Source organism: Etheostoma spectabile, chromosome 20 (assembly GCF_008692095.1).
Source record: "Etheostoma spectabile isolate EspeVRDwgs_2016 chromosome 20, UIUC_Espe_1.0, whole genome shotgun sequence".
Taxonomy (NCBI): domain Eukaryota; kingdom Metazoa; phylum Chordata; class Actinopteri; order Perciformes; family Percidae; genus Etheostoma; species Etheostoma spectabile.
In genome coordinates this window covers 860,133-885,256 of record NC_045752.1, presented here as the reverse complement: position 1 = coordinate 885,256, position 25,124 = coordinate 860,133, and the positions used below count along the sequence as shown (strand labels likewise).

Below are 25,124 nucleotides of genomic sequence, written 5' to 3'. Positions count from 1 at the left end.
CGCTGTGAGAATACACTGACATAGCTTGGGAACTAGACGCGGTGCTAAAGCTATGTGTTTGTTTTATATATATATATATATAATATATATTATATATATATTAGGGGTGACGAGACGCTTACTCCACGAGACGAGACACATCACGAGATTGGGGTCACGAGAACGAGACGAGACGAGATTTAAAAAAAAAAATTAAAGAAATCCTTTATGAAATATATGAATGGAAAATAGTTTTTTATTCAACTGAAAAATCACAAAATGCAAAACAATTTAGGTGCTGTATACTGTTTATTTAAAAAAAATAAACAGTATAAATAAAATAAATGTGTAAATAACAGAAAAATAAACACTTTAAATGCAAACAGTAAGTGTATCAATAACCAAAGTACTGCTCTCTTAAAACTACAAGTGCAAACAGAAACAAATTTTTAAATTTTTTTTTAATGTTTTCGTCGCGGGTGCAGTAGTTAGTAGAGAGCTGTGGTGGTGCTGTAAGTGTTTTGCATAGTGCTCGTGTTAGCCGCGGTATACGGCATTTTTTTCTTACAATGTTACATATTGTGTTCGTCTTGTCTGTCACTCTTTCGCCGTTTATCATTTCCGCAGGAAAACCAAAATGTTGCCACACAGCGCCTCACGAGACAACTTTTCACCTCGACGAGAAATCTCGTCACGTTTTAATCTCGCGAGATCTCGTAAAACGAGATCTCGTCACACCCTTAATAATATATATATATATATATATTTAAGATTATTTTTTGGGCCTTTTTAAGCCTTTAATATCACATGACAGATTAAGACATGAAAGGTGAGAAAGATTGGGAATGACATGCAGCAGAGGGCCGCAGGTCAAACCCGCAGCCGCTGCTTTGAGGAGTAAACCTCGATAAATGTGCGCCTGCTCTACCGACTGAGCTACCCGGCCACAGCTTTTCAGTATTTTGATCCACTCAGAGCTTCTTCCTTCTGAATGTTGGCGGTCGGACAGTATGAGGGCATAGTTTGGGGCGTCCCGGTAGCCATGACAACAACGTCCACAGTTTGACTTCTTGCTGGGGACCTTTTGATGCACATGTCACACCCCTCTCTCCCCCCATGCTTCCTGTCTGTTTCTACACTGGCTATCAAATAAAAGCAACAAAAAAAATCTTAAAAGCAAATAAAGGACACGTTTTAGTAAATGAAAAGGGAGGGGGGGGGGGTCATACCCCCGCCACCCCTCCTTTTACAGTCTGATCTGGATCTGGAGATTGGACTTTTAAAAACTTCAGAAACCTCTGTCTATCAGACACTTTTAAATCGGTCTCTATATTCATTCATTCATTCATTCATTCATTCATTCATTCATTCATTCATAAATACAGTGTTGCTCCACTGCTTAAGTTGACTAAAAAGAGGAATAAAAAAAATCATCTTTTAGAAATTGATCTTAATGCCTTAATGAAAAAATGAGGGAAAATCCAATGCCAGTCTCTAGGTATGGTGAAGGATATGTGATCATGGGGGGGCTATTTTAATTCCAAAGGCCAAGGGAACTTTTTTAGGATACGTAGTATCCTGATCCATGAAATAACTGGCCTTTTAAAAGTAAAAATCTGCCTGCCTCTATGGGAATTTAACATAGGGGGGTATATTTATGCCCCCTGTATTTTAAGGAAGATCATTCAGATCAAATGATATCAGTAGTCTTACTGCATGCACCGCAAACAAGGTTATCAAATTAGTTTTACTAGTAAATTAGTTGTACTGGTTGTTGTAATCACTTATACTAGTAAAGCAAATTTTACATGAGCTACATTTTATTTTGCTTTGCTTCGTAATTTTACTTGTACTTAAGTAGAAGTACCTCAAAGTAATAGAACTTGTAGTTAAGCAGAATATTTGAGTGTCTGTTCCTGTCACTGTGAGTGGGGTCGCAGTGTTCAGGCCTCGGTCTACGTCACGCTGTGGGATGCATCCACGCCTGTTGAATAATTGAAAGAAGACCCCTGTGATCCTCAGATGTGGATGAAAGCCGAGGCGAGAAGAAAGGTGGTGCGGCGGGGGGTGGGGGGTCATTTGAGGAGAAGGTAAAGGGAGAGGCCTGGTGATCCCGGTGCAGAGCCGAGGCCAGGCCTTTGATGTGCTCTCTCTCTGGGAGAGACCAGTCACAAGATGAGACGCAGACCTGGAAGAGCACTGATTTCTTTCAGTACTGCTGCTTCAGGAATACGTTTTATGGCAGCTAATACATTGAAATACCCCATCTCACTAATGTTACCGTATGAGCAGAGAGCACCAGTAAATCCTCCAGAACTCCCCATTTCAGATTGAGATTGCCCTGACTGCCCCATCCCATCATGCTGCGTTTAGACGGCCTGACAGCATCACGGCCACCAATCAGCGAACCACAGAAGGCCAAACTGAAAATAACCGTTGACTCAATTATAGCGTTCTATGTCTGGGGGTGATGGTGCAGTGGATGGGACACAGGCCTCTGGTGTGGCCGATCGGGTTCATATTTCTATAGAAGGCATTCTGTTCTGTTCTATAGAAGCACATGCACACCATTTCCATGTTTCATGTTTCTAGCTCATTCCAGCCCACGGGAATTTGAGCCTGCACTGCAGTCAACAAATAATAAGTAAAACAGGCAAACATGGACGGGTTCTACCCCTTTGTGGTTTGAACCCTAATAAATCTAGAGAGTGGGGACGGTGTCTCTCCTCAAATAACTTTATGACAAGCATAAGAAACATGTCATTTCTCAAACTTCAAAGCTGTTCTTCAGCTTTAATTGGAGACCTGGACCATGTGGTGCATCAGATGATCTAACTTCCCCTTTTGGGCTGACAGTGGTCAGCTTTCTGCTGTGTTACAGTAACACACCACGTGCCTCTGGAAGCATGTGGGGGGGTTACACGGAGCTAATTAGGCTGAGTCAGACGGGGGGGGTCCCGATCAAAGATTAGAGTCAGACTCCTTTCCCTCTCCTCAGCTCCCTCCCTGTCACCCTCATCCAGAGGTGGAATGTAACAGAGTACATTTACTCAAGTACTGTACTTTTAGTACACATTTGAGGTACTTTAACTTTACTTGAGTCTTCACTTTTCATGCCCCTTTTTCCTTCTACTCTGCTTTCAGAGAGAAATTTTGTACTTTTTACTCCACTACATTCATCTGACAGCTTTAATGACTAGTTTCCTAGATTTTTGCACACAACTAATCCTAGCACCTGTAAATACGATGTTTTATTACAAACAATATATAATATTACAAGTACAGCTGAAACGACTTTCCGATTAAACACAGAACTTTTTGGTCTTTTCTACTTTCTAAAATGTGAGGATTTTTCTGCTTTGAGTAGGCTACTTTTACTTTTAATACTTACATTTATACTATATATACTATATAATAATACTAATACTACATTTTCCTGACGATGCTTAGATACTTTTACTTAAGTAACATTTTCAATGCAGGACTTTACTTGCAACAGAACTTTACAGTGTGGTATTAGTACTTTTCTTTAGTAAAAGATCTGAATACTTGTCTCATCCCGACTCTTTCTCTCTCTGGCTTCCAGCTGGAAAGATGGTCTGGGTTTCTGTGCGCTCATTCACCGCCACCGTCCAGAGCTCATCGACTACGGAAAACTGCGCAAGGTGAGCGGCCGCTGTCTGACATTAACGGGACAAACACACAGAGCAGCCACTGACACCACGGCGCACAAATACTAACACAAGTTCACCATATTTCGAACGTTTCTACGCAAAACCAACACAAGGAGAAAACCCTCTCGCGATCCAACCGGGTCAAACGGCAGTCGGACGTTCTCGTCCTGGACCAGGTTGAAGCGTGCTGCTGAGACACGATCAAGTTCCCAGAGACAGAAATAAGAGGGTTATTGTCTGACTGGGAAGGCTGCGCCACTTAATAAAGCCATGTACAGTACAGCATCTGGTAGCAAAATACACAAGCATCACACTTCACATCATTAATACGTTAGTTTAAAAGAGCGCTCATGCTTTTATTCAGTTGGTTCTACAAGCAACAGAAAGTTAAAAAACAAAGCATTCATCTTGCTTATAGTAAATTATCAAAACTCTGCAAAGAAAAATAAATTCTCAGTTTTCAATTTGTAGATTTGTAAGTGGTCTTTGGTCAGTTTTTGAGAGCAGCTACAAAATAGGGCTTAGACTAACCATTATTTTAACAATCAATGAATCTGCCTCTTATGTATATTGGCCTACCAACCCAATCATATTCAGTGAAGCATCACATTAAACAGAGAAAAGCAGCAAATCCTCCCTTTCTGCTTTTTTGTTAGAAAAGAAAAAAAGACTCAAATGATCACGCGTAGTTGCTGTTGAATTTCCGTTAATTGTTTTAGCTCTACTCAATTTATTGTTGGCAAAATGTAGATTCATGTTTTGAAAAATGTATTTAATCACCCTTACTTCTGTTGCTTAAATGGTGAGGATCTTTTTTTGTTGTTGCTTTGCCACCTCTACAAGCAACAAAAGTAGAAAACCAGTACTTAACATAAAAAAACAATACAAGAGTTGGGCCTTTCTAAATGATAACTTCCAGCTTTTAACACAGATGTGTTGTGATATGTCTCCATATAGTAGTTGCACCACACACACACACACACACACACACACACACACACACACACACACACACACACACACACACACACACACACACAACACACACACACACACACACACACACCGCTCCTCCTGTCAGTTGTTTAGAGAGAGTGCAATGAGTTGCGTCCCAAGGTGTTGATGGTGTGCTGTGTCTGTCTGCCGTTGCCAGGACGACCCCATGACCAACCTGAACACAGCCTTTGACGTGGCAGAGAAGTACCTGGACATCCCCAAGATGTTGGATGCAGAAGGTGAGGGGGGGGCGGGGGGGGGGGGGGGGGTAGTATGATGAACAGACTTGTTCCTGTGTTCGAAGACCAACATATTCTCTCTCTCAGAATTGATGCAAAGCTCTCTTCAGGACGTAGACGGGGTCTCACCGCACAGTTTCTTTAGTGTTTTTTTGTTTGTTTTTTATTTAAAAAAAAGGCTTCAATCTGCCAGCGATTAGCCAGGTCTGCAAAGGTGTGAAAGTTGGCAGAGCTTTTCTTCACATTCCTAGATTACGTCACTTTCCAAGCTGACTGCTGTGCTGGCAGCGGTGCGAGTTGATGGGATTCCAGAAGGAGACACAAGGACGCTAGGGCTGGGTATCACTCAAAACCATACCGGTTCCCGAACGATACTTTTTTCGATATCAATATCGACATTTTACATTACGGTACCATTTATTTCCGTTAGCTTTACAACTATGTGACGCACACTGTAGTCAGGCCTCTCAAAATACAACACACACGTGAGCCCTGTCTCTGTGCATGAAGTGGAGTTTTTCCTGCATGTCTCTACGAGAGGAGAGAGAAGTTCTAGTGAGATGAGACCGTAGACGGACTTTTCCCCCTCTAGTTTGTCTTAGGCCAGGTTTGTCGTAATTTTCTTTGAGAGATTATATGTTGTCATTAACACGCACACATGCAGCTGTGCACACCGAGGCATCATTTTTCTGCTGACTGTAAAACATGCGGTTCTCGCTCTACAAACAAATGAAAGCCTCTGGCAGTCATCCTAAATCTTCGGACATGGTTTCTGCTCAGCATTGTGCTTGTCTGAGTGCGTTCCGGTGTCGGAGACAGGCTGCCAGGGCCCGCTCGCCACATCTGGACAGCGACACGCCGTGTTTTTCTTTCCAGTCTGGATGTTGTTTATGTGAATAGCTGAACCCCAGCTCCACTTTCTGTTTCTTCATTAACCTGTGCTCACCCTCACCCTCATTCCTCCGACCCCCCCCCCCCCCCCTTCTCTTCCCCGCAGACATTGTGGGCACTGCCCGTCCGGACGAGAAGGCCATCATGACCTACGTCTCTAGCTTCTACCACGCCTTCTCAGGCGCCCAGAAGGTATCCTGGAAGCAGCGCCTCCTTCCTCTTCGCCTTCCTCTTCCTCGCTCCTCTCCTCCCTCCTCCTCGTTTCTACTTCCGGGTGTTTCTCCTAACGGTTTCCTTTCTTTCTGCAGTGTACAACGCCCCCCCCCCCCACAGGGATCACGCTCCTTCACTTTCCGCATGGTTCACATCACCGAATGCATGATGGGACGACAACTCTGTTCTCAGAGGCGATGAGCACAAGTGTATTTCCGGTCTACCTGTCTCCTTACGGCGCCGCACGCGGGCTAAAGTCACTCCTAATTGGCGGTTTGTTGCGCTGAGCAGAAGCTGAGCGGAGTGGGAGGTGCGGCGAAGTTAGTCTGGTAACTGATGCTGACTGCCCGTGATAGAAAGCCACGAATGAAACAAAATTAAAAATTCGAAGGGGCACCAAAAGGCAGTCTTTTAATTGTAATGGATATTACAATTAAATGGATGTAGCGTTGTATCGGACCCTTCTCTCTTGGCTAACGAATGATGTGCCTGTTGGTCTCAGCTGTATCTTTAGGAACAACACAAACTCTGAGATCGGGCCGCGCTTCCTCTCAGGGACAGACAGCGGAGCATCTCGAAGCAGAAGTTATATAAGAGCCAGGCTCATTCGAGAGGCCCAGCAGCGCTGAGAGGGTTTCGACACAGCTGTGTTTAAGCAACTCGGAGAATAAAAACAATTCAGCCTGTCTGCAGTAAAACTGGAGAGCGTGGAGAAACGTCAGCTGGACTCTTGTTTGCGTCATAGATCAGAGAATGGCAGCTCCTTAAATTAAAACTTGGCCAAGTTTAGTTTTAAAATACACAGAAATACAAAGTTTTATAAGTTGAAAAAGTTCCCCCTCCCCCCTTCCATACAAAATGTAATGATTAGAGAAAATTGTAACCTTCTGTCCCTGTTGACTGACTGACTCCCTCCTCCATGTTTGACCGTCTGTTTGGCAGATATTAGATACCAGATCTCTGGTTGGGTTTCTGGATGAACTGCTCTAGCCACTTGGCTCCAATGTGTTAAACTGAGCCGCAGCCTCCCAGCTACATAAATAAAATGCATATTAATACATTTTCAAAAACTTTATTTTCACTTTGTTCGTTCACTTCCCACTTCGTATTCAGTGACATCGATCTTAACGTTTTTAGGGGAAATTGAGATTTCCCGAAAAAACCAGCCGACCCGGAGGTAGACTGGAGATGACTTGTGCCCCCCCCCCCTGTTGCCTCCTCTCGTGATTGCGCCCCCTGCTGACCCTTTTGTCTCTGCACTCTTTTACTCTTTTTTTTTTTTTTTGTTTCTTCTCTTCTCTGTCCTCTCTCCCCTTTCCTCTGTTCCCTGGGCAGATATCATTAGCACCTTGAGGCCAGATGAGAAGGCCGTCATGACTTATGTGTCGTGTTACTACCACGCCTTCTCAGGCAAGCAGAAGGTGAGAAACGAAATGGAAACAAATGTCAGGCAGAGAATGACCACAGTCGTTTTTGCCAACGTACATTTTTTTTTTTTTTTGGCTGCTTACATTTTGAACTCTCCAAAAACAAAACAAAAAAAGACAAGACCAGGCAATACAATACCTTAGTAACATGTCTTTACTAAAGGTTTAAAGATCTTTATCAGCCATTATCATGATGCTGTGAAATATACAGCATATGTCACATTTTTAAGGCTTGTTTTTTAAAGCTGCTGTAATCAATATTCAATAGAATAGAATGCACTTTATTGTCCCCGCGGGGAAATTTGTCTCGGGCATAACGCCACAATCTGTTGCTTCACAACACCAACTTATGACAGAAAAAACATTCTAAAATCATCATAAAATCAACATAAAGACATGTTAAAATAAAGATGTGTAATGTGAGAGGGGGACAATTGTTCCATAGTGTTGTAGCATCTTTCAGCTCATTGTTTCGGTTTTACGCTCCTACAGTCCTATTGTTTAGGGTTTCGTCCGAGTTCGGACTCAAGACGCTTTTCTGTTGTCTCGGACTCGTCTCGGACTCGTCTTGGACTCGTTGGTATTTGGACTTGGACTCGCCAAACATTGTAGTTGGTGTGGACCGAGTCCAGCACCATATGCTTTTGTTCTTAAGTAACTTCTTCATTCAAAACAAAACCACAGATGAAGCGTGCTTGTTCAAAACAGGTATTAGTTTAATTCCAAACCCATCTGGAACAGGCATCGAGATTGGTCGCCTGGCACCGGGCCGGCTGCATCATATACTGCACCTCAGTCATCAGGTAGCAATCACTTTCATGTTGGCCACACACGCAATGTCAGCAAACACTTTGTACTAGGAATTCTTCAGGACAAGTAATAAGTTCAAGAATGGGAACATTTCCATTTTATCTTTTAAGTAAGTAATATGGCCTGATTTGATCCTATAGTGTGGTACTCTGCACTTGCTTTTTGATTATTACAAATAATAAAGCAAAATTATCATCTTAAAGTAGAAGATGTACTGTCTCTCACATCACATAAATTATCAAGGATAGTGAGTGGTCTGGGAGAGGGTTTTTTCTTTCTGTCTCAGTATTGTCTCATTGGGACTCTGTCTTGACTTGGGCTTGAACCTCTTTGGACTTGGTTTTGACTTGGTCTTGACTAGTCCTGTCTTGGACAGAGGTGGGAAGTAGCCAAAGATTGTACTCAAGTAAAAGTACTGTTACTTCAGAATAATTTGACTCAAGTAAAAGTAAAAAGTATTCATCTAAATAATTACTTAAGTAAGAGTAAAACGTGCTTGGTGAAAAAACTATAAAGTACTGAGAAACTGTTGAGTAACGTCTGATTTATTTGTTCACACAAGCATTCAGTCAGACATAATGTAGCTGCTGTTGGGCACTTTTACTAAGGTAACATGCTGTCAGTATGAGGCCGGGGTGTTCCTCCTCGTCTGTGTCTGCATTGGCGACGGTTGATTCTGACATTTAGGTTTTGCTGCGATTGTAAAGCTAACCCGTCCCACCGCTGAGACAGAGTATGGTCACATGACGAGACTGCACAACTACATTTGATTGGTGGAACACAGTCACGTGGTAGAGCCTTTAGTGGAAGTCTCTCTCTCTCCTCTCTCCTCTCTCTCCTCGTCTCTCTCTCCTTCTCTTCTCTCTCTCTCCTCTCCTCTCTCTCCTCTCTCTCTCTCCATCTCTCTCTCTCCTCTCTCTTCTCTCCTCTCTCTCTCTCTCTCTCTCTCTCTAAAAACTACTACTACTCTACAAGTATCATATTTTCAAAAACGTATCTCAAGTACTGTCCACGGAGTACATGTCACTCGTTACTACCTGTTCTGGGACCTGTTCTGGTTCCCAGAGTTGTTTCCAGCTTCAGTGGGAAACAAACCCACTGCACACCACCTGCACCAACCGGCACACAGGCAAAGTTGGAGACTAGCTGGTGAACATAGTGGAGCACCGAGCAGCTAAAGAGACACACATTTCTCTCGGCTGGTGGTATGAAAACAGACCAGAGCTAAAGAGATTCATCAGCTGGACACAAACACGGCTCCAAATGAACAATAGTGTTCCTCCGCAACTGCTGGATGTGTAAATAAGCACCTAGATTTAAGATTTAAAAACCTTAACCAGACCAAAACACACAAACACATTTATATTGCTGACATCTTATCACCGAGCAGAACTGCTGAACTATGTATGTGCAATGACTTATTATTGCCATGGCTTCTAAGTTTCTACAGTGGGTGGCCCCGGTGGGAAACCAAACCCTCCGTTATTCAGCACCTCCTTATCTTCAGCGGCGTATTGATCCTTGATGAAGCGGCCAACCTTTCTCCTCTGCCAACATGAATAAAGTTCTTACACTGCCAGAGGAAGACATTATGCCAAAGACATGCTAAATCCGCTAGAGATCTCTGCGGAGAATAAAAGAGACTTATCACACACACAGACACAGGATATCCACTAAGCCCCTGTACTTAAAATCTCTATTAGGATCCACCTGTTAATGGAGCAGGAGTCTGGCAACCACTGCAGGCTGGCACACGGCACCGGCATGGATCTCACACACTGTCCAACACCTCAGATTGCTCCCTCCAGGGCACACACTTCCCCCAAAACACCATCACTCCTACCTTTACCTTTGCAAAGAAAGGGTCTGTCTTAGTGTTATCAGAATCAGAATCAGAAATACTTTTGTTGTAGTGTTGCAGTTGCACAAACAGTCAAAATATTAGAGTAGAAATAGTTAGTTTGTGCCACTTCTGTATTATCTTACAGACCGTTTTAAGGGATTCACAGAAGTCTTAAAACCGTTTCTGTCCATCTGGCTCAAAACAATATAATAGTTTAATATAATAAAAATGTTACATCTGTTTTCTAAAGTGTAACGCTGTTCCCTATTTTTAAAAGGGAGCCAGAAATGACATATGTCGTTCTCTGTTTTGTACTTTAGAAACAAAAACCAAACATGGCTGACTGTTTTTAGGGGAACATTATTAATTATTTTAAAGGGATTTGGTGTTTTCCACCATTGCATACCTGGCAGTGTGGAGAAGGCTTTGAAACAACATGTAGACAATCACGTAGGTACTGCAGCTCAAATTTACAGAAAATAAGACTGAAAAGGCTTTCATCCATTTAGTTTTTTTTAATCTATGGTTGGTCTAATCCACATAATCTACATATTATACGATGTACTCTGAGCAAAAGAAGTCATGTAAGAAATAAGAAAAACCAACCTTGACAAGGTGATGTGCAGGTGATGCAACTAGAAACACGCTGCCATCCAAAGGATGGAACTTCACTGTAACTTTGATTTTAGTATTATAGTTGCATTAAGTCAAATGTAGCCACAAAGCTGCTCTACAGTATGGTAATATGTCAATTTAACGTTATAATAATGTGTAAATGTTGTCTTCCCAGCTTGTTTCTGCTGCCCCCAAGTGACAAAAAAGAGGCTTATGCAGGTTTAAGTGCCTAACTAAAATCTAAAACCAATTTGATGGCTAGTCAAAAAAGGTCTTATGAGCGTGGGGTTTTAGGACTCACGACTTTAGGATTTTAAATCCTGGACACCTGTTAATGTAACTTTTTAATATTGTTTACCCCCACGTACAGACTCCTGTCCACCATCTACCTTCTTTTAATTGTGCAGTTGACAGAAACGAATGATACTAGAAAGAATTGAGTAATTAATAAATACACTGCTGAAGGTGTTGGAAGGCCTTCTGGGTTTTTGAAAGGCCATCAGATAATAAAAGCCTGCTCTCTCTCTGTGATGACAACATTAAGATAATACATGAGAGAATCAGACTAGAGCTACTTTAGGTCCTTGGCTTCACAGACACCCTGGGAGATAGTTTTATCCTTCATCAATCCTCCTACTGTCCTGTCTCTGCTGCCTCTGATGTCAGGACAAAGTCCTTTATAAAACAGGTCCTGGCTGCCAGGAACCACGGCCCAGCGTGCAAACATTTGCTCACAGAAGCACAACCTGCACATCCCGGCTCTCCTTTTAAGGCAGCTGGCTCGCTCTGCTGTCGGTGGAGCCCCCCCCCCCCCTCCGCCCCCCCAAGAACATGTGTCTCCGACCGAGCCAAGTTTCCCCCGTGATCTTCTGACAAAAGAGGCTGGAAGCAGTCCTCTGTGGGGGATGCCAGTCTCTCAGCTATGGAATGGGGTGGGCAGGAGATTTAAGTCTGTCCCACTGCGTCTGCTCTTCTGAAAGGACACTTTGGCGACATTATATACCGCCTTTTAAATCAGTGGATTTCTTTGTCGAGCTCTTTCCGAGGGAAATCGATAATGGTGCAGTTTGGGTTGATTCATGACAGTCGCACAGGGATTTCTTTCAGTTTTGAGATTCACTGAAGCACTTTCGCTTCAACACTTAAAAAGTTTCACACGGAGCTGAATGTGCAACATTTCTGAGCTAAAAATCCACCGCAAATCTTCCAGACTCTGTGCATGTGGCTTACATTTCTCTGTGTATTTTTGCTCTGCTCTTGCCCTCAATGAGCCCTCCCTGACCACATTTACTCATCTTGAACCCAGTGGGTTAACTGACTCCATGTTGTCATGGAAACTCTGCTTCGCTCATGCATTGCCGGTCCAGGGATGAAGACTGACAGGCCAATGTGTAAGGAAGTGTTGTGTCCTGGATGGAGCCCCTCTTTATCCCCACTGGGCCGTCTTTGTTCTCCCAGGTAGCCTGGCTCTGCTGTTCCCCCGGGTCTGTGTACTGTATGCAGGCCGAGCGGCTAAAATAACCCCCTGTTCTATTAAAAGACTGGTGCAGCGAGGAAGGTGCCCCCACACCTGACGATAGATACAATATGATACAGCATGTCCTTGTTAAAGCTCCCTGGGCCTGGACGTTAAATTATTAAGAGACAGAGACCACATCATACAGTAGCTGTCCTGTTTTTTACTTGCTTGCAGCGTTGTCGCTGATCCATTGCTTCACCCCCAGAATGTCTCAATTGGGAAATCTTGGAGTGCTTGTGTAGGCAGCGGAGATGGATGGATGCACTTTTAATAGCGGAAATGAATGAGTTTAAAATTAGCACCATCCCTAAGCCAAATGCTGGTAGAGTATGCAACGGCTGGTAGATTTGCTTCACTCAGCAGCCAAAAACGTATGTAATGTATGGCTGGTATAAGCTCAATAATCACTAGCCATTTGGCTGCTGGACAAAAAAAAATAATTTTGAACCCTATGATATGCAACTCCATTACCAGAAAAAGTCCTGCATAAAATACTCTCCGAAGCAGCAAAATGTACTTAAGAATCAAAAGTAAAAGTACTCGTTAAACATGACATTGTTACATTGTTATTTCTGATGGTTCAATGTGTAAGCAGCATTTTAATTTGGTTTTGTAGCAGGTCAAAATAGTTTCTACTTTATACACAGTTAGTCCACAGGGTCACAAGAAAATCCAAGAGGTTGTGATATTATAAATGCAATTGGAAAGCAGTAAAAAGTTCTGCTGCACATTTGTATATATTTTTTTAGAAAAAAAACGTAATCTTTTCTTTAGCAATTAACTTCTTTAAACCATACAGAGTTAATTAAACAGGCAATATGTCATTTTTCATATGTCAATATGTCATTTTCTCAATCAAAACCTTTTAATGTTTGGCGTTGTGGCGTTGCGTGGGATCCTGGGAGTTGTAGTTTTCATTGTTAACCACCATTGCCGATTAAAAATCTGTTCACAGACAAGTTACTGTATTCAAGTCTTATTCACATTACATCTATTAATGTTCATGCATTTTAATGCAGAAATAATACATATATTACCATTTTAAATAGAACTATCTAAGACGTTAAGGGGTGAAATCTAATCAAAATGACTCGTACACACGTGCTTGTGTACAGCAACAGTGTAGATTTTACTTGTTCATTACAAATGTTTTTTTATTTTTTATTTTAAATATCTGAAAAGTAACTAGTAAATACAGCGGCCATATAAAAGTAGTGGGTTAAAAAGTAGAATATTTCCCTCTGACATGTAGCGGGTTAGAAGTATAGAGTAGCATAAGTAAAGTACACATACAGTACCTCAGAATGGTACTTAGAAGTAGTAGATCATTTTACTTCTTCCACCACTGAAAAGATTTGATTTGATAGCGCTCGCCTCACACCAACCACCCATGCGTTGTGCAGTACAGATGGCGCTCTCACACTCTTTCTCCCCTCGCCCTCGTCTTCCAGGCAGAGACGGCGGCCAACAGGATCTGCAAGGTGCTGGCTGTCAACCAAGAGAATGAGCAGCTGATGGAGGACTATGAGAAGCTGGCCACTGATGTGAGCACTCCCCGACTTTCTCCTATTAATGTCCTGCACCTCCTCTGCTATTCTGCCTCCCTCTTCTCCTTTTAGTTAAGCTGGTCCCTGGCCTCCCAGCCCCCGGGGGCATCTCCCAAAGCATTCTTTTTTTTTTAGATTGTTTTCTTTTTATCACCTAGGAAGCCCTTGGTTTCAGTGCTAAAAGTATTCTGCAACAATTTTGATTATTTGATTAGTTGTTTAAGCCAAGGACCCCTTGACTAAAAGAGAGATGGAGCATATGTATTGTGCAAAAATGAAGTTGCATATTGAACTGGGCCTACGATAACATGTTGGGCAGCCTAAAGCCTTTATACGTACCTTTTTATATTAAGTTATTAAAATAATAAATGTTGGCATGTTTTTCTAAATCATGTTTTAAAGGCCCTGAACATCCACACAGGTGTTTTCAGTTAATCTGGCTGATTAGCCCTCCCCAGCACTGTGTGGGGTGTATAGACTGGGATTGATTGACAACTTCCTGAGTCACCTGCTAGCTTTGTTGTACCTGTAAGTGCAGAACAAATGACAGATTTATCACTCGTATCGGGAGAAAAAAATTGTGACCTAATACATTCCCATCTAAGCTCCGGCCCACCTTCTCTTATAGAATATTTTTTTCTGTTACAGAAAAACTAAAAACAAACTGTGTGGCTGTTCCGTTGCTTTACGTTAAACAGGCCAGTAAGCGTATCACTGATGAGTTTTTTTTTTTTTTTTTAACTAATTCACTAATGAGTTATATTTTGATAATTTTACGTTTTAATGTTTGAAAAAAACTTTCAATAAATTAACAATAAGTTGGTGGCCCCCCTGCAGTAACTCTTTGTGAAGCTAAAACACCAAAAAGTTAATAGTTCCAGCTTCTCAACGTTAAGGATTTGCTGCTTGTCTTTGTGTTATGTCACTATAAACTGAGTATTTGGGGGTTTTGAACTTTCTGTTTGAACATAATCCGACACTTAATCCCATTTAATCAGGTTGCAGGAAATGAACCAATAACCAATTGTCTCAACCTGTTTTCCTTTCCCACTCATTTCCAACATGAATTGCATCCACTACACCTCATTAATTCCCCTTTTCCTTTTATGTGCATGCGTCTCCTTTGCATCTCCATTTGCTTTCCCTTGAATGGTACTTGATTCTCCACGATCCCCTCTTTCTTTAACACACACACACACCACACCACACACACACACACACACACACACACACACACACACACACACCACACACACACACACACACCACAACACACACACCCAGCTGTTGGAGTGGATCCGGCGCACCATCCCCTGGTTGGAGAACCGCCTGCCCGAGAACACCATGCAGGCCATGCAGCAGAAGCTGGAGGACTTCCGAGATTACCGCCGCCTCCACAAGCCGCCCAAAGTGCAGGAGAAGTGCCAGCTGGAGATCAACTTCAACACGCTGCAGACCAAGCTGCGGCTCAGCAACAGGCCCGCCTTCATGCCCTCGGAGGGAAAGATGGTCTCGGTAGGTCCCAGACACTTGTACAGGAGAAGTGTAAACTGGCCCACAGAAATTCCAATTCCTTTCAGAAAGGTTTGAGTGTTTTCTCTGTTGATTTGTTTGACATTTGATGGGAACATTTGATCCCATGTTGAACCCTTTGTCTCACTCGGTTGCTTGGTGAAATGTCCATCTACAGTTCAGCCCAAATATGGCCCAAATATGGCAGAGAGTATCTTCATACCTTCATAGGGGAAGCTGGAGAAGATGTGGCCCAAACCCTTTTTCTTAAGACTTAAATATATACTGTATATAATATTTAGTTTTTTTTCTTTACTCGATTATTTTAATGTATAAATATATAATGTGAATCATTGTCACAGTCACAACTCTTATATAATTGAATGATCATACTTATTTAGTTTGACATATCGCCTTTTCAAGTTGATGTGGCAAAGTTGAGTTCACATTGTTTCCGCTGCCCCCAAGTGGCTTTAAAAAGTCTGTTAAAGCAGGTTTAAGCTTTGTTTAACTTAAAATGCACATATTGTGAAAAGAAATCACTTTTCTTTTTGGGATTTGGGGTGTTATTTTGTGTCTCTGGTGCTTTCACATACATACAAACTTGGAAAAAAAACAACTATCCATGCTGTTTAGAGTGAGATCCGGTTTCTGAATGTCCTCTGCCTTCAGTCTCCGGGTGAGCTGTTCAAAATCTGCACTGCTTTCTCCGTCACTAGCTGAGACCAGGTGGCTAACCATAGCAGGCTAGCGCTAGCATGCTAGCTCGTTCACAATGGCAAAACACTGGTACAACACACACTTGTTGACCATAATCTCCAAAAGAACTACTTCCTGTCCCTGTTCTGCAGGTATTCCACAAGTGTCCCTGGTCTAGAAGGAGTCTCCCAGCTAATCCTGCCTTGTACTGGCCAAAGTTGGAGAGAGTTATCTAGCTGATGAGATCTTAGCCAGCTACTGAGTATGTGCCACTCCCAACAAAGATAGTATAGAAGTGAGATGTCTCACTCTGTAGCTAAAACAGAGACCTAAACACACAGGGGGAAAACAGGATCTGCAACAAAAATATGGTGTTTTATGAAAATGAAACCATGTAAACCTGTTCTGGTACAACCTCAAAATACAATTATGAACCTGAAAATTAGCATAAATAGGCGCTTTAAGTCATGCACGCATGGCTGTCCTGAAAGGTCTATTGACAAAAAATGTACAGCATATATGATATGAGAGCATAACAACACCACCAGCAGGTTTTTTACGGAACAGATTTTAACTCTTTGCACTCATAGCCCTATTTACATATGATGCTATTCTTGTGTTCTTTTGTCCTTCTCTGTTTTTGGCGAGAATACATTCTCATGGGTTCTTTCCTTTGCTCCGTACAGGACATTAACAATGCTTGGGGAAATCTAGAGGGAGCAGAGAAGGGCTACGAGGAGTGGCTCCTCAATGAGATCCGCAGGCTGGAAAGACTCGACCACCTGGCGGAGAAATTCCGCCAGAAAGCAGCCATCCATGAAGCTTGGACTGCAGGTACTGAGGAGAAATGAGGATCTGTGTTCTAGTCTCATATTAGGCTCACACTACCAGACCTATCTCCACAGCGCTGTGGGGTAAGGTCTGGCTCCTCCACACATCCATTCTGGCATAAGAGAACAATAGTGCTCTGGTTTGTTTGCATTTCTTTAAACCAATCCCAGTTGTCTTGGACACAGTGACAGTGGCTCCGTAAAGTAGTCTTGGGAAGAAACTAGTTTTGGTGGAACATTTGCAACAATATTAAATGAAGTTAACTATTCACACAATACGTTAACTTGAGCTATTTAAATTAGCTGGATACATGGTTTGCTCTTACCAGTGGATCTCCGTGTGAACTTCACCCACAGCAGTCCCGCCAGTCTGTCAGAAAACGTCCCAGTTAGAGAGGATATGCCGTAAACATATTCTATACAAATCTTTACAATTATTCCTCGAAAGAACCAACGTTAAAAAAGAGATTACAGCCGATAAGTAATTGTCCTTTCTCACTTAACAAGCACTCTGAACAGACCGATCTTTGTGATTGTCGATAGATTTGACATACATCTTTCTGTCTTCCCTTTGCTGGTACGTTCTCTGCGTCCTCCCCCTGCAGGTAAGGAGGACATGCTGCAGAAGCATGACTTTGAGACGGCCTCTCTGTCAGAGATCAAGGCCCTGCTGAAGAAACACGAGGCCTTCGAGAGCGATCTGGCGGCACATCAGGACCGCGTGGAGCAGATCGCTGCCATCGCACAGGAATTAAAGTGAGACCCGATAAACGGGAGCAAAAAGCTTGTGCTGCTACCTTGTATTGATCAATAAAGGATAAAGTAGAGTGGGGTGGGTTGAGGGGTGCGATGTTGGCGCGTCTGTTCTTCCATGGTGGCATTGATAATCTTGCTGTTGCCATTTGGATCATGGTTTTTGTTGATCTCAAATGGTTTTTTAGTCGTTTACTATTTTCATCATTACCTTCAAAAGTCACTCTCCGGAGCTCTGGTTCAGCTAACTTGCAGATGTGAAGGATAAAGCACTGAAGTGAACAGAAATGAAGACACACAAACTACCTGTAACTGAAATATAGCCGTTATGGGGCTTCTAGAAATGTTTCCCACCATAAACAAAGACACGGCCGGATCATAAAGGCATTAAAGTGCATCTAAAAAGATGAATAACAGCTAAACCCTTAGAGAACCGACCTCCCGCCTTGTTTCTAATCTTATTTTAAGATTATTTTTGGGCTTATCTGCCTTTAATTTTTGACAGGACAGTTAGGTGAGAAAGGGCCGAGAGGGGGGGGAGACAGGAAATCGTCACAAGTGGGATTTGAACCCTGGACCTCAGCGTCGATGCGTAAACCTCCTCAGTACATGTGCGCCAGCTCTAGTACGGACCCAACCTGGCAACCCCGCCGGTGTGTCACATGATCCTGTTCCGATCCATCTAAAATGCAAACCCTAACAGCTAGAGTAATTATTCTTTTTGCAGCAGAAAGCTACGGTGTGTGTCTTCCGCGGCGTTACATCATATGCTTGTGATGATGTCACCACGTTATGGGACGTCCGGTGCAAAACCGTGTGACATCATTCTGTTGCAGATGAGACTATCAAAACCTTTACACTCTGCTCATAAAAACAAAGCATTTACAGAGTTAAGAAATCTTTTGTTCATGTTTCTTCATTTAGAAATCTTTTGGACCAGTGTTTTGTGTCTTTGGTTAGTGAAATTTGATGAAAACACAAATCTGATTTTATGTTTGTTATTTATGACACAATTTCAATACTTCAGTTACTATGGTTTATTCACTTACACAGCCTTACAGCTTAGGTTGTACTGATTTTAGGGATATGGTGCATTTGAAGATGTCTACGTTTTTATTTTTTATTTTTTATGTGTTGAAAATACCAATGTAGGCACTGGCGGACTATTTCTACTCCAGAGTTCATAGGCTTAGGTAAAATGAAGTGTAAATGGAAGCTGCGAGGATGCAGGTGATGCTAATGAAGCTACCGCTTGTTCCTCGGTGTGTGTGTTTGTGCTCCAGTGAGCTGGACTACTACGACTCCCCCAGTGTGAACGCTCGCTGCCAGCGGATCTGTGACCAGTGGGACGCCCTGGGAGCCCTGACCCAGAAACGCAGCGAGGCTCTGCAGGTGAGACCGACTTAGAAAGAGACTGGGGCGGATCAGCGAGTTATCGGAGAGTTTCTCACTTCTAAAATCCCATTTTTTTGGCCCTGTTTTTGTAAGATTCCCCCTTTCTTCTCTGTGCTGGTTAGAGCAGAATAAATGACACATTTAGAGATGAAAGTGCTCTCGCTCGCAGCAAGAGGCTGTGAGGAGATTTGATTTTCAGGATTCCCGCTGGCCTTGAAGATCCTTTTTAAATTTGGAGATTTATTTGTGAAAATACAGCATGACCAGCCCCCCAAATCCATCACTATATGCCCCAGTTCTCTGGAAGATGCTATGACTAAAAAGACTTTGAAAGGGCCTTTTAAAATGCCCTGTGATTGGGTGTGTGAACCTCGTTTCTTTGAATGCTCAACAGAGAACTGAGAAGCTGCTTGAGACCATTGACCAACTGTACCTCGAGTTTGCCAAAAGAGCGGCTCCGTTCAACAACTGGATGGAGGGCGCCATGGAGGATCTGCAGGACACCTTTATCGTCCACACCATCGAAGAAATCCAGGTGAGCACGGAGAGGACCAGCCGCCATTAACCATCGCACCATTAAAAGCAGTACCATGCAGAATGGGAACAATGTAGGGTTATGAACAAAAAAAAGAGATTTTACTCAATTTCGGGTTATTTGCTTTAACGGCTTTGGACAGAGCCACGTTAGCTGGTTGTCCCTGTTTATGCTAAGCTAACCTTACCAGTTTGTTACATTAAAAAAAGGTCAAAGGTTTTTTTAAGTCAAATGTAGGAAGCATAGGAATCACATGGGTCACTAACTTGTATGTGCCTAGTCGCATTATAGGTACTGAAACCAAGGCAAAATAGTGTAGGTTTACAGTATAGTAGTAGTATAGTATGTAGTAAGAACTGTAAATATAAAACATATATCATAAATGTGTGACCATTGCACATGAACACATAAAACAATGGAATAACTAGAACATGTACAGTAAATGTGCCCACCTAAAGCATAACATTCCCAGAACCAAGCTATAACATTTGGTGAAATGTCATCTGTGCACAGTATCATTACTGTATATTAATGTTTTTTTTGGTCTATATTATCCTGAGATTTGCACACTGTGAAATCACCGTCTCTCTGATTTTTAAATAATTAATATAGTTTGAAGACAGGGCAAGTCATTTTCTCCTTTAGTTGTGAAAAAAGAAGCCTTTTAATGTTGCTTTAGATTTCCATTCTCTGTATTTGTGTTGTGTCTTAGGGATTGAGCACAGCCCACGAGCAGTTCAAAGCCACGCTGCCAGACGCGGACAAAGAGCGCCAGGCCATCCTGGGCATCCACAACGAGATCGCCAAGATCGTGCAGACCTATCATGTGAATATGGCTGGCACCAACCCCTACACCACCATCAACCCACAGGAGATCAACGCCAAATGGGACAAGGTAACGCAAGTCAATCACGAGCACGGAAATACCAACGTCGGGATGGTTTTTATTTATTCAGGAAGATCTAGTCCTGTAGTTCCATGTCTGCACAGTACAGACAGTCCTTTGGTTTGTTACACAGACACCAGTGGGATTGATTTTCTCATCCAACTCTCATAATTGTATTTAGAGGTTATATCAGAATAGGTTTGCATGGTTTAATTTTCAAAAAAACACTTAATTTTGTTGTACTGCACAAAGTGATGCACGTTTGTCTCTGAAGTAAAGGCTGGACTACAGTAGAGCTGTTTGGAGCAGGTGGTGAACAGTGCAAGCCCCTTTGGGGGGGGACGGGGGACTTTGGGGTTTTTCACCTTGTAAACCTATAACGTGCACCAAAAAGATACATAACACAATAAAGGAAAGGGAAAAAGTGGGAATTTTTCTGTAAATAATATCACAGAGTACGGTCTAGACCTGCTCTCTATGAAAAGCCCAATGAGATAACTGTTGGGATTTGGCGCTATATAAATAAAATTGAATTGAAATTGAATTGAAAAAGCCCAAAAGTATAATATTAGCACTTTTACTCATATCCCATACCCTCTTTAAGATGTTGCTGCCTTTATGTTTAACTGAAAATCCCAAATTTGGCCTAGCTAGGAAGTCGTCTCTGTCATGAGTTTATTGATTTGATTTATTTCAGGTTTATTTATTAAGGGCAATACACACTGATAACTATACTACTTGAATACATGTTGAACATGTCCAGTTCAAGTTGCTCTGCGCACTCTGGTCGATGTGGGTTTATGTTGAAGAGGCCTTCATCATTGTGGAAAATGGCAAGAGTAGAAACAAAATCCACTGTTTTCTGTCCGTTCTAAGGTTCATTCTCCCGTCTCTATCAGCATCCCGTTAATGTGAATAATCCCATTTGGCTTTTTTCGTGGCTCTCCGGCCGGCTGTAGGTCCGGCAGCTGGTGCCGCAGCGCGACCAGGCTCTGATCGAGGAACACGCCCGGCAGCAGAACAACGAGCGTCTGCGCCGGCAGTTTGCCAACCAGGCCAACGTCATCGGGCCCTGGATCCAGAACAAGATGGAGGTCAGTCAACGCCGACATGCAAAAATGACCACGTTACGAGGTGGCCAGCGCAGCCTGTCCGTAGTTCCAGTCCATATTCATGTTTTTAGTCTGAACCCTCGTGTTGTCTTCCCGTCAAAATTGAAAGTCAACACTTTAGTTGACGCTTTTTAATCAATGTTTTGAAATGTATCATCAATAAACCTCATTCATAGGAAATGATACCAAATGTTTGAGTTAGAAAAGGAGAAATTAGGAATTATTTAGACTAAAGTTAAAGGAATGGATGATGATGGATAATCACTGACTGGAATACTTTTACCCAATACTAGTTCAAAACCACTTCAATTTTGTCTCACCAAATGCTACAAAATTGAATAAGACAGCCCCAAAATTAATGAAAGTAGAGATTTGTACTTGCCAGAGAGCGCTGTGTGGAATCAATCATGTTATTTAGGGGAATTAAAAAGAACAGTGATATGGAAAAACGGGTCAGTTTGACCCGAGGACAACATGAGGGTTAAACTTTGCAAAGAAACTCCCGCACACTGTCTAACTAGCAAAGATAAATGTGATAGCTGGCATTCTCAGTGTGTCCCATCATCTGCCTGAGGAAGGTCTAGTACGGAAGCGTCGCCAGCTGTTAGTTAGTTCTGTTAGACATAAGTTGGACAGTATGCAGGAGTTTCTTTGCAACTTTTGAGCTTCTTGGCACCACTTCCGACGCACCTGCCTCAAGTTATAGATTTGCAGAGTATTTTTCAGTTTTAGTCTTAAGCTTACCAGTCCAAGTTTCAGAAGTGGTCAGACTTTCTGACTCCATTTTAATATTTATCTCATGTGGCCACTGATGGGTCCAGGAAATTATACTAAGCTATGTGAAAACAGGCTATTAATCGTTATAGTGGGGAATATAAGGTAAATTCTATTAAATATATGTGATATGAGACTTGATATCGTCTTCAATTTTGGATATCGTAACATTGTAATACGGCTTCCTGTTAGTGGTGTCTTTTCCTGGTTTGAAAGGCTGCATTACATGAAAGGGATGTCATTTTCTGAACTTACCACAAAGTATTAGCTTTTTTATTTATCTGAAATGTCATTGTGTAAATATTTTGTGAAAGCACCAACAGTCAACCCTACAATATGGTTGTAATATCAACATTGAGGTATGGCATTTGGTCATTAATATTGTGACATCTGATTTTCTCCATATCGCCCAGCCCTAGTGTAGACCTACTCTCTCTGTAATGTGTCCTGAGATTTGACACTGTAAATTAAGTTGAATTGAATGGACATTAGATGTGATAAGAATGTGTCTGTATGACAGTGTAGTGTGAGGTTAACTGATAAATGCAAGGCAGGGGGTCATTTGTGTATATACTGTTCATGTCCTCCACTATGCAGTGACTCATTCTTGTTAAACGTGTGTGCGTGCAGGAGATTGGCCGCATCTCGATCGAGATGCACGGCACCCTGGAGGACCAGCTGACGCACCTCCGCCAGTACGAGAAGAGCATCGTCAACTACAAGCCAAAGATCGACCAGCTGGAGGGAGACCACCAGCTCATTCAGGAGGCGCTCATCTTTGACAACAAGCACACCAACTACACCATGGAGGTAACCCCCCCTGCAGCCAGGCTTTTTAATCACCAGACACAACAGAGAAAGGGATTGTTGACATAATCATGTGGCTGGACACGGCAGACACTTTCCTTGCGTGGCTAAATGTTGCGTTGGTGTCAGAAGGTTGTGGTTTGCCACCGAGGACGAAGCAAAGGGTGGCAGGATGTTGAGACAGGAAAGACTTTAATACGGAACCTTCCTGACGTTGCACTTTACCATCCATCGTGCTGAACTTTTTGTGGAAATGCTGGAAAACTATGAACCCCCGCCTGCCTGCCTGCCAAATTCTTTTTATTGGCTAATGATTCAGATTCCTCTTGTTATTGAAGCTCCGCACATCCACTGACCCCTTTTCAAAGCTATTATGTAAGTGTGTATGTATTCCAGTGTTACAGCAGCAAAATATCAGACACACAGCACACGTAGAGAATATACATGGATACAATATACATGAAATAATAATAGGATAGAATACAAGAACACATATTTAAAATAAATACAAGTTGGGAATAAAAATGTACAACTACTTAACAAGTAGTGATAAAGATGTAGATACACCTGTTGTGCAGGTTGCACTTAGTCGAAGCTGCCGGAGCCTCTTAGAGAAGGTGCTACTCTGTTGGACCAGGGTGTGGTGGAGAGGGTGGTCGGGGTGTTGTGCTGAGGCAGTCATTCCCAGCTATCTGATCCTCCATGCTGATTCAATTTAAAAAATCTTTTTTTTCCGAAACCATTAGCTGCTAAAAACCAATGCCTCTGAGACTCTTTTACTCTCCATCTCTCTTCCTTTAACTTCCTCTCTCTCTCTCTCTCTCTTCTTCTTTCTTTCTTTCTTCTTTTCTTTCTTTCCCCCTCTCTCTTCTCTCTCGCTCTCTCTCTGCCACCTGCAGCACATCGCGGGGGCTGGGAGCAGCTACTCCCCACCATCGCCCGCACCATAAAACAAATGAGAACCAGGTCTTGACAGGGGACCCCAAAGGGGCATCCCGGGGGCAGCTGAACGAGTCCCCGCGTTTTCCTTAAACCATTCGAAGGGCAGTATTAAACGGTCCGTGGCGAGGAAGGCCGTAGTGCTACCCCGCTAAATGTACCTCAATGTTGCTGAAGGGAATAGTTCGAGTGGAAAACATATGCGTGCCCGTTTGGACCCTTTTTTGGAACGTTCCAAGTGTGGTTTTTTTTTTTTTTTTTTTTTTTTTTTTTTTTTAAAAAAAAAAAAAACAGCATGGGGAAAAAAAAAAAACCCCAAAAAACACAATTTTAAGACAACACTGTGCTGGGTTTGGCTGTCACTTAATACAAAAAAATTTTATCCCACAGAGACAAGGAAAAAAGGGGAAGAAAAAAAAAAAAAAAAAAAGGGGGGGGGGGGAAGAGAAGAAGAAAAGAGAGAGGGGAGAGAGAGAGAAAAGGAGAGAGAGAGAGAGAGGAGAGAGGAAGAAGGGGGAGAGAGAGAGAAAAGGGAGGAGAGAGAGAGAGAGAGAGAGAGAGGAGAGAGAGAGAGGGGGGAAAAGAGATAGAGAGAGAGGAAAAGAGAGAGAGAGAGACCCTCCAGCACAATAGGCTAAAAAAGGAAATTTGTTGTTGGGGTGGACCCCCCAACTGTGACTTCCTAAAGTGTCAAACGTCTGTTTTAAATATATAAAATTTAATTAAAAACTTTTATGGGGGCACAGATTTGCTTTATACTTTAATTTAGACGTCAACAAGCAAAAAATTTGAGGTGAAATTTTTTTCCAATCTGCCCGGGTTTAACGGAAAACCCTTTACTGCCCTTTTAAGAAGGGGTTGAGTGTGAGAGAGATCTCGGGCTGTCTATTGACCTTACCGTTGGTTAAAAAGCTTCCCCCATTTTCGGGTCCCCCAGGGCCCCTCTTTCTTTAGAAGCTCGGGGGCTGTAGGCTTTAAAAAGGTTTGGCCCGCCAGCCCGCCTATGAAACAGCGCATGTTTATTGTAAAAATCAAGAATGTTGCATTAAATAAGACAAGGATCAGAGCATTAAATGGAAATTGAAAATTTTTCATTAAAGGGCTTGTTATGAAACCCTTTTCTCCCCCC

At 42.5% G+C, this 25,124-nt stretch overlaps 1 protein-coding gene across 1 annotated transcript in view; it reads left to right on the top strand.

The window, feature by feature from the left end:
- The window catches only part of actn1 (actinin, alpha 1), a 68,691-nt gene that overhangs the window by 38,281 nt on the left and 5,286 nt on the right, over nucleotides 1-25,124 (top strand). Inside the window, exons 6-18 of the mRNA XM_032501116.1 lie at nucleotides 3,566-3,644; nucleotides 4,807-4,888; nucleotides 5,886-5,971; nucleotides 13,658-13,750; nucleotides 15,038-15,268; nucleotides 16,651-16,798; nucleotides 17,400-17,550; nucleotides 18,831-18,939; nucleotides 19,337-19,477; nucleotides 20,190-20,372; nucleotides 21,323-21,457; nucleotides 22,880-23,059; nucleotides 23,956-24,000. Of these exons, the coding sequence (XP_032357007.1) occupies nucleotides 3,566-3,644; nucleotides 4,807-4,888; nucleotides 5,886-5,971; nucleotides 13,658-13,750; nucleotides 15,038-15,268; nucleotides 16,651-16,798; nucleotides 17,400-17,550; nucleotides 18,831-18,939; nucleotides 19,337-19,477; nucleotides 20,190-20,372; nucleotides 21,323-21,457; nucleotides 22,880-23,059; nucleotides 23,956-24,000 (1,663 nt within the window). The remainder of the gene's footprint in view (nucleotides 1-3,565; nucleotides 3,645-4,806; nucleotides 4,889-5,885; nucleotides 5,972-13,657; nucleotides 13,751-15,037; nucleotides 15,269-16,650; nucleotides 16,799-17,399; nucleotides 17,551-18,830; nucleotides 18,940-19,336; nucleotides 19,478-20,189; nucleotides 20,373-21,322; nucleotides 21,458-22,879; nucleotides 23,060-23,955; nucleotides 24,001-25,124) is intronic.